Consider the following 15036-nt stretch of genomic DNA (forward strand, 5'->3'; position numbering starts at 1 on the left):
AATAGCATAATAAAAAATATATATTTAAAAATAAAAAATTATATATCAATAAATGTTTTGAATGTACTCTGTGTGAAAGCAATGTGAAAAGATATTGAGACTTTGACTGTAGATTTTTTTCTACTTTCAAGAAACTCAGAAGAAAATAATTTTTCTAGTAGAAAATAAACTCATCAGGTAGAATGGTATATCAAAAATAGGGAAGTAACACTCAGGCACTAACTTCCTCCTAGAGGCGGGGCTCAAGATTTTGTCCAGAATTCAGGTGCCTATTAATGACTGCTCAGTTGCAGCTGAACCAGAAAAACAAACAGTTGCCCTGCACCTTGATTCAAACAACACTGGGTACAGGGCTTGTGCTACGGGATGGAAATCAGTATGTCTTCTTACCAGGAGCCGTGCTTTGAAGGACCTCATGTAAGTAACAGCATTTTGGGAGAGTTTTATCATTGAAATTGCAATCAGAAACAAAGGGAAAAATTACAGGGAAGAAGAAGAGAGCTTTGGTTTTAAATTTATCACATCCATCACACATTTCTAATGTCATATTTTAACTGCTGACTCATGTTAGTTGTTTTATGATTCCTATTTGTTTCTCAAAACTGTGCAGAAAGTCATGGTCTCTCAGCATTCCTAAACTGAAAGCTGAAAATGGATTCCCCTGTAGAGTCCTGACACTTTCATCCAAGAAAGCAGATTTGTTCTTACTTTTTGAATCTTCCGCTTCAGAAATGCAGTTTATTTACAAAAGTGTAAGTTTGCTACAACTAGTTTTATTTGTTCCTTTGTTTTTGAAACATGATATGTAGAGCTGCCTGGCATAGACTTTGTTTCCTCTCAACTACTGACTAACCACATTAGGGAAGAAGGTGCACTTACTCTGAGTTATACAGCATCTTGGCCAAATAAAATGGAAATTACCATGTTTATCAATATATCAATATGATAGAAAGTGTGTTATACTATAATGTACTTTTTAACCTAAATATTTATTGAAATATGAAAATTCAGATGTTTTAGGAAGTCATCATATTTGTTTGGTGATTTAAAATATCTCTATCTATCTATCTATCTATCTATCTATCTATCTATCTATCTTCACCCTGGCCTGGTCACTCAGTTGGTTGGAGCATCGTCCTGTACACTAAAATGTTGCAGGTTTGATCCCTGGTCAGGACACATACCTAGGTTGCAGGTTTGATCCTTGGTCAGGGTGCATTCATACATATGTGAGGCAACTTATCGAGGTTTCTCTCTCCCTTCCTCTCTCTGTAAAATTAATTTTAAAAAATCCTTGGGTGAGGATAAAATATATATATACTCAATATGAAGATTATCTATAGTTGAGGAATGGCTTCTAAACACTTTTTGGTCAAATGATGTCATTCTTAAAATTATTTCCAACTGTCTACTTCTAGCTATACTGCTAATGCCTACTTTCAATTTGCCTCCTTCAATGAGAATTTATTTTATTTTTTAGTATACTTTCACTTACATTTAAATTCAAGGTCAGATTTTCTGAGCTTCTAATTGGAACTTTTAGTTTTTGTTTTTCCCTCACGTCTTCAATAAAATCTTAAGAAATGGTTGTTTCTAGTTACAAGGCTAATAGTTGCTCTCTCATCTTTCATGTGACTGATTAAAAAAAAAATGCACCTTGAAATGACCATTTCACCCATCTGCCTATATATTTGGCGGTTCTATGACCACATCAACTCAAACAACCCACAACAACTGTGTGTTGTCTTTAAGTTACATCTCACTTGGTATTTTTCAGTCTTCAGCAAACCTTTTCTCCTGTCTGGCTAGTCTTGTCCTTTATATGCTATTCTCACTCCCTTCTTGCTTTCTTCAGTCATACCATGTTCTCTTCTAGGAAAATGTTCATTTAAAATGTAAAGTTGATAGGATTTCATGACAGACTGAATTTGGGAGATAAAGGTGGAGAAGTCAAGGATGTCTCCCAGGTTACTGGTGGATGATACTATCATTCACCGAGACTTAGAATGGAGAAAGCCCAAGTTTATGGGGAGGAAGAAAACTACATTTTGGTGAGTTGATTTGAAGTGCCTGTGGAACGTGTCCAAATAAAGACATCCTAAAAAGATGTTTGGGTTTGGACTGAGAAGGCTGGGCTGGAGATTCAGATTTAAAAATAATTTTCAATAGTTGTATTACTCATGCACGTGGATGAGTAGGAATATGCTAAAATGAGATGAAATGAAGGCTACATAGGGAATCCTAGGAAAAATTAATTTTTAAGTAGAAGATTGAGCAAGATTATCAGCCAGAGAGATTGGAGGTAAGTGGAAAGTCAGGAGGTGTCATGGAAACCCAGGAAGAAGAAAGCTTCAAGAATGAGGCGAATAAGGCAGGGACCAAAAGTGTGAAGGAGGAGTTCAGAGAGGAGAAGCTGGAGGGCAGAAAAGGCTGGACAGCTGGAAAACATGAGCTGGAAAAGAGGGGACTTGGCCGGGGAAGCACCACACAGTGTTAGACGCCACACGCAATAAACCGAACTCCCTGCGCTTCTGCAGAACTTTACATTCTATAAAATTAAATTTGATAATGTCTAAGGGTCTAATTGTTTAAGATTTAAGTAACTGCTAGCTGTATAATACTATAAAAAGAGCTCTGAACTGGCCAATAGTAAAACTATAACGAACGGGTAGTCAGAGGCCTTAGAAAAATCTGGTGAAAGAGGTGGGACAAGAAGTGCTTTTGGGTTCTCTGGGCTAGAAGTAGCAGTGTATTTCAAAATAATATAAATTTGGGGGGATGAATTATTCCTTAGCACAAATCCGTATCTACAACCCATATCTTTCTCCGGGTCCTCAATCTCACGAGAGTCCCTTGGATGCTGCAAATTCAGCATTTCCTAATCAGAGCGCATTATCTTCTCTCCCCCTCCAGCCCGCCCTCAAACCTGCTTCTCCCCTGTGTCAGATAAGAGCATTGCCAGTCACTCAGTTTTCTGAAGTAGAAACAGCAATCATTCTCTTCCATCCTCATCCCTTCTGCCACCTAGTCCTGTCCATTCTTTCTCCGTATTTTTTTGATTCTGTCATCTCACTCTTCCTTCCCACTTCCATCACCTCAGTTCAGGTCCTAAAATATTATTCCTAACTGGCCTCCCTTCTTCCAGTCCTTCCTCCTCTACCCAACTCACCTTCTACAAGTCTAATGAAGCAAATCTCATCATGTCACTCCCCTGATTAAAAAATCCCCCAATTCTAGTGAGGAGAGAGTCTGACGTTCTTAGCATGATATCACCCAGGGCCCTTGCTGACCTGGCCTTACTCCACATCTTGGCCGCATCTCCAGTTGCTTTCTGCCTCCACACGACTATCTTTTAACATGACTCATTTTCTCCTTGTTCTTCAACTCACAATGCTCTTTTACACCGGATTCACTTCAAAGACTGAGAAAGAGTGTTATCATACTAAGATCATTAGCTTGGGTGCTGGAGGGGAGAAGGGGGAAGTTGAGTACAAGTGACTAGGACTAGCCAGAGGGAAGAGTTGGGGTGGTTTTTTGATGAGCGATGTGATCTCCCCACATGACTCAATACTATGAGACTGTATCTATTACATGTCATGATTCAAGGATATATCAGAGAGACGAATATAGCTAACAGGCCTAACTTCAAGGAATGTATGAGCTGATAGAGAAAGAGGATAAATGGACTGCGATAACTAATGCGACTGGTTTTCTCAGTGTCCTTATAAAACATCAGATAGATAATTAGTATAAAATGAAGAGTCGAGACCAGTGCTACAGGAATTTGGAGGAGGAAGAGATTATTTTGGGATAAGGTGTTGGTTCAGATTAGTTTTCACAACAGAGATAGGACTTGAAGGCTGAGTAGGGAATGACACCGACAGAGGCAGACAGTGATCTGTTCGGCGCGGAAGGGCCTGGGGAGGAGAATAATGTTGGTAAGGCCAGGAAGAGCTCAGGGTGTGATCGTTGGGGACCTTTACTGCCAAAGTTGATCTCCTAGGCATGCTTTACCTAGCGGGGAATGGGGAGACACAGAAGTTATTCTTAATCAAAGAAATGACTTAACGAAAGCAGTCTTTTAAGTAGCTTGACCAGGCCGCAGTGTGCAGGGCAGAGCAGAGAAGCCAGGGAATGCAGGCTGGCGGAGCAGGGAGAAGCACAGTAACCTCGGCCTGAGGCGCCATGCCTGCTTAATTCTAAGACACTATTGACTTAAGAGATTTTGTAATAAAAACTACATTCAACGTATACATTGATTAAAAATAAATCTTGAGTTTAGGTATGTAAAAATCACGAAAATATAGGCCTCTCCGAGTTAAGGAAATAAGAGGATGAAGATTTGAATGAATTAAGGTGGTGATAGTAGAAATGGGAAGGAAGAGTAGTTGCAAAAAAAAAAAAAAAAAAAAAACCCCTAAAACCACAAAACACATTTTAAAGAATTTGAGAGATCGAAAGTTAAAAGTCAGACAGAGAGAGAATATTAAAATATGACTCCATGATTTTGACTCTGAATGAAAGTAGCAAGTTGGTACCATTAAGAAAAATGGGGAAGTCAAGAAGAGCAAAACCAGACTAAATTTTATATACTGAGTTTGAGATGAGGAAATATCTAGCAGGTAATTGAAGCGACGGGTCTAGGACTAGAGGGATCAGGCTAGAGTATACACCCAAGGAATTATCTTCACAAAAGTCAAAACGGAATACTTGGGAGTGAAAGAAATTCTGAAAGACGACATTTGTAGAAGGCCAGGGGCAGAGGTATAATCACTGGGGAGTGGGCACCTTTAAGGACCAGCAGCAGGGTAGGGAAGGAAAACAAATGATTTGAGAGGTTGACTTCGATTCATTCCAGAGGAGGGGAGTGAAGGACATGAGAAGAGAGATGTTGAGATCTTTTGTTCATGCTTTGGACTTGCAGACATTAATGATGTATATTTGGATGTATCTTAAGCATTCACATAGGTATTAAGAAGCCCAAGTCAGTACTCCAAAGCAACGCCATGTGGGGCCCTGCCTTCACTTTAGCAACATACTGACTACTGAATATCAACTGTTCTCAGCTCCAGGAGTTTAAACCAGTACCTTGGTTGGTCCCCCAGCACAACTGAGAAATCATTCATGAACATTTCCCAAAGGCTTATTGCCGGTGCTGAGTGCTGTTGCTCTTAGCCTGATCCTTTGATGTCCAAAAGAACATACTTCCTACGTAGCTCTTTTTATTTCCCTTTGTTTTTTTTTTCCCCACATAACTCTTTAGTGAGCAGTTATTTTAGAACATAACATTGTTGATCTAACTTTTTATAACAGAGTCAAAGTTAAAGGCAAACTAGTTTTTAACACTTTTCCAGTTCTTCTAGAATAGCTGTGCCCATTAAACTTTCTGAACTCCTATTAGTCAGAGGTGACTGAGCACTTTCTGGCTTACCTTATTTCCTTAGCAGACGGGTAAGTAATAAAATTATTTATCAGTTTAAAATATAATACTTGCATAGTCCATAAAAATATTTTAAAATCTCAATAAAGGGCAATATTGCACAAAAACAAACACACAGTCATTGTATTTATTTATACTTTTGTTCTGTAATCGGGCGAGCTAGCACAGCATTGGCTCACCACCGCAGGTGCTCTGAAAAGCTGATCGGCTGATAAACTGATAAACTGATTAGCAATTGGGGATATGAATAGTCCTTAATGTTTCTAAAATACAAATTTCAAAAAGGCTTCTCTCCTTGTTATGACTGTCTTAATCAGTTACACTTGCAAGCACAGTTTTCAGTCTCATGCTCTTACAAACCTGAAGTTGATCCATACAGATTAGAATGTTACTGAATTATTTTCAGCTAATGTAAACTCAATCCTTACATGCCTTTCCTGAGGAAAAAAAGAATTGCTTTCCCATCTATATAGTGTAGCCTCATCAGTACAAGAGTAATTCTCTCTGCTCTGGGGAGGGACCTGTGTGACTTGATTAGGTTATAAACAATCTGGCTTATGCAGTGATATCTGATTTGTAAGATGGGTTTTGCCTTATATACTTCAGAGACTCTGGCAATTAAATGTATTGTGTCTGAGCGATAAAGTGACAGCTAAAAGGAGGGCGTTTATTAAATAGAAATATCTAGCTTAATATGACGATTAATTGCTCAGTTTTTTCTATCTCTTGATTTCTTTCTGATATTGGCTAAAGGCAGAAATGGCAAGTACACAACACAATCCCTGCCTCCCTTCCCACCTCCCCTAAAAAGCAACACGGCAGACACAATACTCTTTTCCATCGAACTCAGCCTCAGTGTCGTTTTCCTCATAGTTCTCTAAGCAGGTACTACCAATGGGTTGGAGTAGGGAATCAAAATGATGGCGTTGGAGAGCCTTCTTGGCTTACAATTTTGTTTTTAATGTCTTCTGATTGCAAGGAAGAGGGCACCTTAAGAAAAAGATGATTTAAGGATACACAGGGATCGAAGTTAGAGAGGCAAGTCAGGGACTGGATTCTCTCTGCATGGCCCACCTGTGCTACCTCTCATAGCATATCTGTGTCCTTTTTTACTATGACCCATTTTCCAATTCACTTACAACTGACCAATCCTCTCTGTTTTTCTCAGATTAGTTTTCACAACAGAGATAGGACTTGAAGGCTGACTAGGGAATGACATCGACAGAGGCAGACAGTGATCTGTTCGGCGCGGAAGGGCCTGGGGAGGAAAATAATGTTGGTAAGGCCAGGAAGAGCTCAGGGTGTGATCGTTGGGGACCTTTACTGCCAAAGTTGATCTCCTAGGCATGCTTTACCTAGCGGGGAATGGAGAGACACAGAAGTTTTTCTTAATCAAAGAAATGACTTAACGAAAGCAGTCTTTTAAGTAGCTTGACCAGGCCGCAGTGTGCAGGGCAGAGCAGAGAAGCCAGGGAATGCAGGCTGGCGGAGCAGGGAGAAGCACAGTAACCTCGGCCTGAGGCGCCATGCCTGCTTAATTCTAAGACACTATTGACTTAAGAGATTTTGTAATAAAAACTACATTCAACGTATACATTGATTAAAAATAAATCTTGAGTTTAGGTATGTAAAAATCACAAAAATATAGGCCTCTCTGAGTTAGGGAAATAAGAGGATGAAGATTTGAATGAATTAAGGTGGTGACAGTAGAAATGGGAGGGGTAGGTTAACACGCTTTGTTAATACTACTGTGTCTATTATTATGCATGGCCCTGGTGCTGGCTCTTTTCACGGGTAGTAGATAGGCAGCTCTTGGGTAGTTTACCCATGTACACTGGTAGTGTTTTCTTTCTTTATCTTAGGAGTGTTCACTTCATGAAAATTCAGAATTCAACACATGCTTACTATGTGTGAGGTTTCTTCATACTTCAATTAAAAGTTTATTTTAAAAAGTTGTGCCAAACTGATCTTTTTTTTGGAAGCTTTTATCAAACTAGTACAATTGAAGAATGTTATAGACATTATATATCTTGATTGTAAAGAATATATCTTTAAAAATCTCTTAAGATATTTATGTGAGCAATACAGAGAGATGTGGGCTGGATAATAGAAGAATTATGGGAATCCCTTACTAGTGGAACAACTTACCCCAAAATTGATGATTGAGATCAACCTGAAGATAGGTTTATATCATAACGTGTAAGGGCTCTGCTTATGATAGGGAGGTGGCTAAACACGTGGGATCAAGGGCTGGGCTCATCTGCTTAACAGCTGTGGGAACTTAACTCTCCGTCTGTGCTTGTCTTCCTATCTATAAAATGGGTATGATGGAAGTTGTATCTTGGCATTGTTAGGAGTACTAAGTTTATGTAAAGAAGGTGTTTATTATAATAGTAGGCTACTAATACTAGAATTTATAGGAAGGCAGTGTACTTTATAATTAAATCACCAAATAAAAGAGCAAGAAAAATCCCTGTTAGAAGAAAAGTTCTCTAAGTGGCCAGATGAACACCTGTCAGGGATACTGTAGAGACATCTCCTTCTTTGATGAGAAGATTGGATTAGATGATGTTTTAAGGTCTAGGATTCTTTGATAGTCTAATTATGCCCTGAATGCCAGGATTTATAATTCTGCTTATGAAACAATCTATAGAAAAACCTAATTTTATTATACTACAAAGCTATAAGTACTTCATTGAAGCTTGTAGAGCCCTCAGATTAAAGTCAAAAGAAATCAGACAAATCAGCAAACTCTATGACTTAGGGAGATTTTTGGTGTGTTAATTCATTCTTTCAAATAACAAGTAACAGAGTCCAGAAATGTAACATTATTTACCCATAGGAAAGTGATTCCAAAAAGCTCAGAGAAAATACCTCCTATAGCTACTTGCTATAATTTTATCTCAAGAGGACATAGGGGGAAATTCTTGAAAGAGGATAATTTCATTTAAGGTTAAATGATTCCATAAATGCAGAACTACTTGACTATATATGGAAATATAAAATTCTCAATATTGGTCAAACACAGAACCTTCAAGTGCACAAATTCTTGAAATTATATTACCTATTATTAAAAGTACTTATATTTCTAGTTATATTTTTCCTACTATAATCTTAGACAATACGTTTAAAAAGCATATTGTACTTATACTATGCATACAAAAACATGCACAGGAGCCCTGGCTGGTGTGGCTCAGTGGTTGGAGTGTCATCCCGCAACCAAAAGGTTGTGGGTTCGATTCCCAGTCAGGGCACATGCCTAGGTTGTGGGTTCCCCTCCGGTCCAGGTGTGATGATACCCGGTCCTGGTGTGGATCCGCAGTCTGGGTGTGACAGGAGGCAAACAATCCATCCTTCTCTTACATCTATGTTTCTCTCTTTCCCTTCCTCTCTCTTCCTAAAAAAGCAAATAAAAATGTCCTTGGGTGAGCATTAAAAAAAAAGTGCGCATATCTTAAGAGTACAACTTAAATGTTTAAAAACTAAACATGCATTTAATAAACAGTAAGATTAAGAAATTGACCATTAACATTTAAAATTTTTTAAAATTTTTATTTATTTAGTTTCAGAGAGAGGGGAAAGGAGGGAGAGAGAGAAATATCGATCGGCTGCCTCTTGCATGCCCCCAGCTGGGGACCTGGCCTGCACCCAGGCATGTGCCCTGACTGGGAAATTGAACCAGCAATGTTTTTGTTTGCAGGCCGGTGCTCAAATCACTGAGCGACACCAGCCAGGGCTTAACATTGTTTTTGAAATTAATTTTTTTCTTAACTTGAAGAGAAGAAAATTAATGTTCTATTCTGGGTATATGGAGGTATATGTAACTTCAAAAGTCATATGCCCAACTTGAACATCTCCTGGGACTTTTAATACCACTTGTGGTAGGCAAAGTAGTAACTGCCCAAAGATGTCCACATTTTAATCCTTGGAACTTATGAATATTTCCTTATATAGCAGAAGAGACTTTCGAGATGTGATTAAATTAGGATTCTGAGGTGGGAAGATGATCCTGAACTACATGAGTGGACCCAATGTAATCACAAGGGTCTTTTTAAGTGAACAAGGGAAGCAGGAGAGTCAGAGAGGGATGTGTATGTACGTATCTGTGTGTGTGTGCATGTGTGTGCGTGCGTGTGTGTGTGTGTTTGAGAGAGATTTGACATATAATATTACATTTGTTTTAGATGTATAACACAATAAATCAATATATATATACAGGTTTGGGTAAAAGTAGGTTTACAGTTGTTCATATGGAAAATAATACAATAGTTAATACATAATAATACAAGAATAAACTGTTTCACATACCCACAACTGTAAACCTACTTTTACCCAAATGATCAACACAGTAAGTCTTGTTAACTAACCTCCATCACCCCACATAGTTACAAATTTTTTTGTGTGTGATACCTACACTGCTACATTGATTTTAGCCCTATGAAACCCATTTCAGACACAATTGTGTTTTTCCAAGACACTAAGTTTGAGGTAATTTGTTACAGCAACAATAGGGAACTTCACTATGGTATGGTGAATGTGTGTGCAGATTCATATGTTTTATTGCCTGTTTGGTAGCTATCTGATAGGTATCTCAAACATAAGATAGGCCAAATTAAAACTACTTTAAACTCCCCAAACCTGGTCATTCCCCTGGTGTTTCTCATCTTGGTAAATGGCACCAATCACCCAATTACTAATGCCAGACACCTGGAAGTCATCCTTGTTTCCTCCTTTTTTTGCTATCCCCTCAGACCTAACCCATAATTAATTTTCATTAATTCCACTTCCAGACTAAATCTCATATCCATCCACTTCAATTGAGTTTCACTGCCACCATCTTTCAATTAATTTTAATTTATTCTCTTTAATACCAAATATGTGCATATACTACAAAATACAAAATATATTTTAAATAGGAATTTAGAGAAAAGTCCGACTCTTCCCAGTCCCATCAGGTGCAGTCAGCGTGGTACCACATTACACATCCTTCCAAAGACCGCTATCGTTCTCGATCCAATCCATTGTCCACACAGTAACCACAATGATATTCGATAAAGAACCCAATGGCACTTTTTTGGTACAAAACCCCTTAATTTTGGTCCTTTTGTGCCTGATGTGACCTTTTAGTGGCCCCAAGCTAGCTGCAGGGGAACTAACGATTAATGTCTTATGCAAATTAAGCTTTGTCATTAATTGAAAAATCAAGTGCAAAAATTTGATTTGATATGATATTCACCGTATGTAAGAACTTTCAACGAGTTGTTAGACTGTTTAATTTCACCTGTGGTTGTAAAAAAAAAGTTTTAATGTTTTGTTATCCCCAACTCAGTTTCTCTGCGATGACTCAGGAGTTTGAAACAATCATTTAAGAGTCTTCATCAGGACCTGTGAGAACGTTTTCCCACCACTCTGTGCCACAGCTGTGTTCCTCTCTGGCTGTCCCTGGGCCCGGACTGGCTGAGATTTCTCTTGCAGGGGAGGCCCAGACGGAGCTCCTTAAAACGATCAGCTAGTATTTGCCATCAGAGCCTTCTAGCAGTCGGGGTTCTGGACTGGCAAGGCTTAACTCCGGAGACGCTTCTGGGTGGACAGGCTACACGACAGTATTGTTCTGGCCACGCCTGTGAAATGACTCAGGGAACGGCAGGCCGAAACAAATGCCCCTTGGGAAAACTCGGATTTCCGAGCGGTCATGTGGCCGGCGAGCGAGAAGAAGGGCCGGTGACACCAACACCGCCGCCACCACCTAGAGCGCTTTGCCCGCTCTGCTCCCGCCCCTCTTGTCAGGAAAGCTACTGGGAGAAGGTGGGGCATAGAAAGGCACAGCCAATCACAGGATTCATCTCAGGTGACGTAAGGGCCAGCTCGTCGATACGATGCTTGGGGTGGGTGTGCCGGGGGGCGGGGGGCGGGTGTAGAGCAGGGGTCGAGCGACGAGTCATCGACTCTTGGGAGTTGCGGAAGCCGGGGGGCCGGGCTTGCGCACTGCCTGCCTGGTGGCGCTGCCTACGGCTCTCAGTCGAGGCGTGGCAGCAGCGTTGGCAGCGTTGGCGGCGGCGACGCGGGCGGGAGCGAGCCGGACTACCTACTGGTGAGAGCCACGCGTCCGTCGGGGACTCGGGGGGCGGGCTTGGGGAGAGCATCCTCCCGGCTTCTAGGGCCTCCTCCCCCGGCCCCCAGTACGCGGCTTTGCAACGCGTTAAACTCCACGGCCCACACCCGAACCGGGCCGCTGTCTCCCGCTGGCCTACACGCCAGGGTCCCTCTTTAGTCCCGTTATAGGCCCCACTAAGTGGCGGGTGGAGCAGACAGGTTCAGTGCGGCCCCCGGCGAGTAACCGGGAAGTTGGGGTGGGGGGCGGTGTCAGAGAGTGTCCCGACGTGACACTATCCCACGACAGTGCTTTCAAGTAATAAAACGGGCTGTCCTGAAAGATAATGTCCGTTAACACAGTTGTGCAAGAGAGGACAGAGAACTACTTGGCAGGCAAGTTGCTCTGGATATAAAGGTTGAACTAAAAGATTATTTACAAAGTCTACGCCCAACCCTGACTACATTCTTAGTCTGGGTTTCCTTGGAAGTTTGATATGCATTTATTTCACACACACACCCCCGCCCCCATCCTCAGCACACTTGTAAAATGGTTACAGCACGAAAAGGTATTCTTTGCCCCTCTGATAGAGAGGGCTGAGGTACAGCTTAGCACTATAGATAACTGGTTAATCCAATTTAAGAAGCCCTGAGAAAAGCCAAACCCAATGATGGGTCAGGAACAGGGTTCTGCATTTCTGACTACCTTTTACATAGTCCCTTCCTTCTTTTATTCCTGTGAGTCTCATCCCCTTTGCACTGAGGGAAAAGTGATGCACAGCAGTCCCCCTTTATCCATGGGGGACCTGTTCCAAGTCCCTCAGTGGATGCCTGAAACCAGCAGATAGTACCTGACCCTATATGTACTGTATTTTTTCCTATGTATACACACCTGTGATGAAGTTTAATGCCTTTTCCAAAGTTCTTATGCACTGTGGCCTTAACTTGTGCAGTTTGAGGTGTGAGAGCAAAACCAGCACGATTTTTCCCCCTTCTCCACAATTTCATACAACAGAAGATTCATTCTTATTGCAGCAAGCTCATGGTATGGTTTTTTTTCTTTCGTTAAGTTTAGAACTTTCACGTTTTCACTTAAAGGAAGTACTTTACAGGTATTCTTCAGCATATTTGAACTGCCAGCAGAATCATTACTCTTACCCTTTGGGACCATTATTAAGTAAAATAAGGGTTACTTGAATACAAGCAGTGTGATACTGTGACTGTCGTTTTAATAACAGAGACTACTATTAAGTGACTAATGGCTGGGAGCATATATATCATATGAGGCTGAACGAAGGGATGAGTTACATCCTAGGCAGGACAGAGTGGGATATCGTGAGATTTTATCACTCTACTGAAAACCGTGAAATTTAAAACTTAAGAATTGTTTATTTCTGGAATTTTCCACTTAATAATTTCAGATCATGGACGACTGAAACTGCAAAAAGTGAAACGTCAGATGAGAGAGGGGTACTACAGTATCATTGTTCTCATGGCAGGACCAGGCACAAAAAGTTCTCACTCAGGGATGTTTATGAGATCAAGGCAGACACTGGATGTGGGCAGTGTTCTGAATGCTGGATTTGAATTTTTTTTTTTAATTTAACTTTATTTATTTTTATTTTTTAAAGATTTTTTTATTGATTTTAGAGAGAGAGAGGAAAGGAGAGACAGAAACATCCACCTGCTGTTCCACTCACCTATGCATTCATTGGTTGATTCCTGCACATGCCCTGACGGGATAGAACCGGCAACCTTGGCCTCTCGGGAGGACGCTCCAACGACCTGAGCTACCCAGCCAGGGCGCTGGGTTTGATGTTGGTTCTGGCAGTTGTTAACTGTGATTTGGGGCAAGTAAATTATTTTCCACTGTACCTCAGTGTACCCATTTGTAAAATGGGACAAGTAAGATAGGGCTATGAGGATGAAATGAGTTAATGATTGTAAAACTCCTCAACACAGTGTTTGGCACCTCAGAAGTTCTTAGCAAATGTTTACTGTTAAAGAAATATATGTGCATTTATTTATATATGCATGCATAGTTTATCTATAGTAGGATAGATAAGAAACTAGTAACTCTTAGCTCAGCAGAACTGCATAGTTGGGAACACAGAAGACTTTGCTAACAGCCTTTTGTGGCTTCAGTTTTAAACCATGTAAATGTACTACCTAATCAAAAAATAAGCTAAATTGTTATTGTTTAAAAAGAATTCACTTCTTAGAAATGCATTTTACTATTATTTTACTTTTAAGGTTTAACTCCTTAACAAAGTTTTGGCCTAAGTTACTTTGTTTTTTTATAGTTTATTGATATAGCTAGGTTATTTTCAGTTTTGGCAGAATAACCTTTGAGTTACCTGGTAAATGCTAAGCATTTTAGTACTGCCAGATGGAAACTTTGCTGCTCTTTTAAAATAAATACAAATTGACCAACCACTAATGATTTGTTTTGCCTCACCCAGCAAATTAAATATCCCCAAAAATTTATTCAGATTAAATTGAATGATGAGTGGAAAAAAGGATTATATACAAGAAAACTTAAAACAACCATTTTTAATTTTTTTTAACTTACTGATTTTTTGCGAGAGAGGAAGGAGGGGAGAAAAAGAGAAATATCGATTGTTTCACTTAATTATGCATTCATTGGTTGATTCTTATATGTGCCCTGACCGAGGATCGAACCCACAACCTTGGCGTATGGGGTGACTCTTTAACCAACTAAGCTATCTGGCCAGGCCTGGCATCTCTCTTTTTATTGGCATCCTTACTTAAGCTTTCCTGTGTTCTGGAGTGCATATTGTAAACATTTATACACTTCCTGGAAGATAAACTTTGGGATCATCCATGAAGTGTAATTTTACGTTGACATAGAGAAATTTGAAATGCTCCATAAAACGTACCTCTTATCCCTTGTCCCTGATTTTTACTTTTTGAATGGAGGGTATAGAATGGTGGGGGATAGGAAGGCAGAAGAGCTGGGCAATAGTATAGCTGTGTGGTAAGGCCGCAGTGCTCTGAGGCAGGCAGCAGCAAAGAGGGGTGGGGTGTGGAGGAATGAGGTTTATGGGAAAGCTTTCCAAAGGAGGTGACACTAAGGCCACATTTTGAGGTAGGAGGAAGAGTCCAGAGAAGAGGGAAAGGAAGTTTTAGGTAGAGATACTTGCATCTAGAAAAGCACAGATATGGAGACCCACTGGTTGAACTTCAGGGACTTTGGAATGGCTTTGGCACAGAGTAAGGATAATTGTAGTTAGGGGAGAAATGGGTGGAAAGATGGGCTAGGTCCAAATCAGCAATTTGTACTTTACCTGTAGGTGATGTATCCTGTTTAGTGTGAAAATCAGAGTTAGGAACTTTGGAAAGATCACTTGGAAAGTTTTGTGGGAGACAGGGCGTGACCAGAGACAAGCAAAGTCACTTCGACAGTTGTTACCATAGTTCAGGCCCAAGAAGAGGCACTGGACAAGGGGTGCCCTGGTGGGGATGGGGAGGGGAGATAGATTTGA

General features: G+C 40.4%; 1 protein-coding gene across 4 annotated transcripts in view; it reads left to right on the forward strand.

Annotated features, from left to right (window-relative positions):
- Nucleotides 1–336: 336 nt before the first annotated feature.
- Nucleotides 337–15036, forward strand: part of GNE (glucosamine (UDP-N-acetyl)-2-epimerase/N-acetylmannosamine kinase) — a 51479-nt gene continuing 36779 nt past the window's right edge. The window contains exons 1-2 of one of the 4 annotated variants that reach the window (XM_054584654.1): nucleotides 11468–11531; nucleotides 13181–13384. In XM_054584654.1, the coding sequence (XP_054440629.1) occupies nucleotides 13346–13384 (39 nt within the window). In that variant the 5' untranslated portion in view covers nucleotides 11468–11531; nucleotides 13181–13345. Of the gene's footprint in view, nucleotides 418–11403; nucleotides 11532–13180; nucleotides 13385–15036 lie in introns of those variants that run through there. The other 3 variants (XM_054584653.1, XM_054584656.1, XM_054584655.1) reach the window with 3 other exon arrangements.

The sequence above is a fragment of the Pteronotus mesoamericanus genome, unplaced genomic scaffold (assembly GCF_021234165.1).
Source record: "Pteronotus mesoamericanus isolate MK-2021 breed Mesoamerican mustached bat unplaced genomic scaffold, CSHL_Meso_final contig_78, whole genome shotgun sequence".
In the NCBI taxonomy this organism is placed as follows: Eukaryota; Metazoa; Chordata; class Mammalia; order Chiroptera; family Mormoopidae; genus Pteronotus; species Pteronotus mesoamericanus.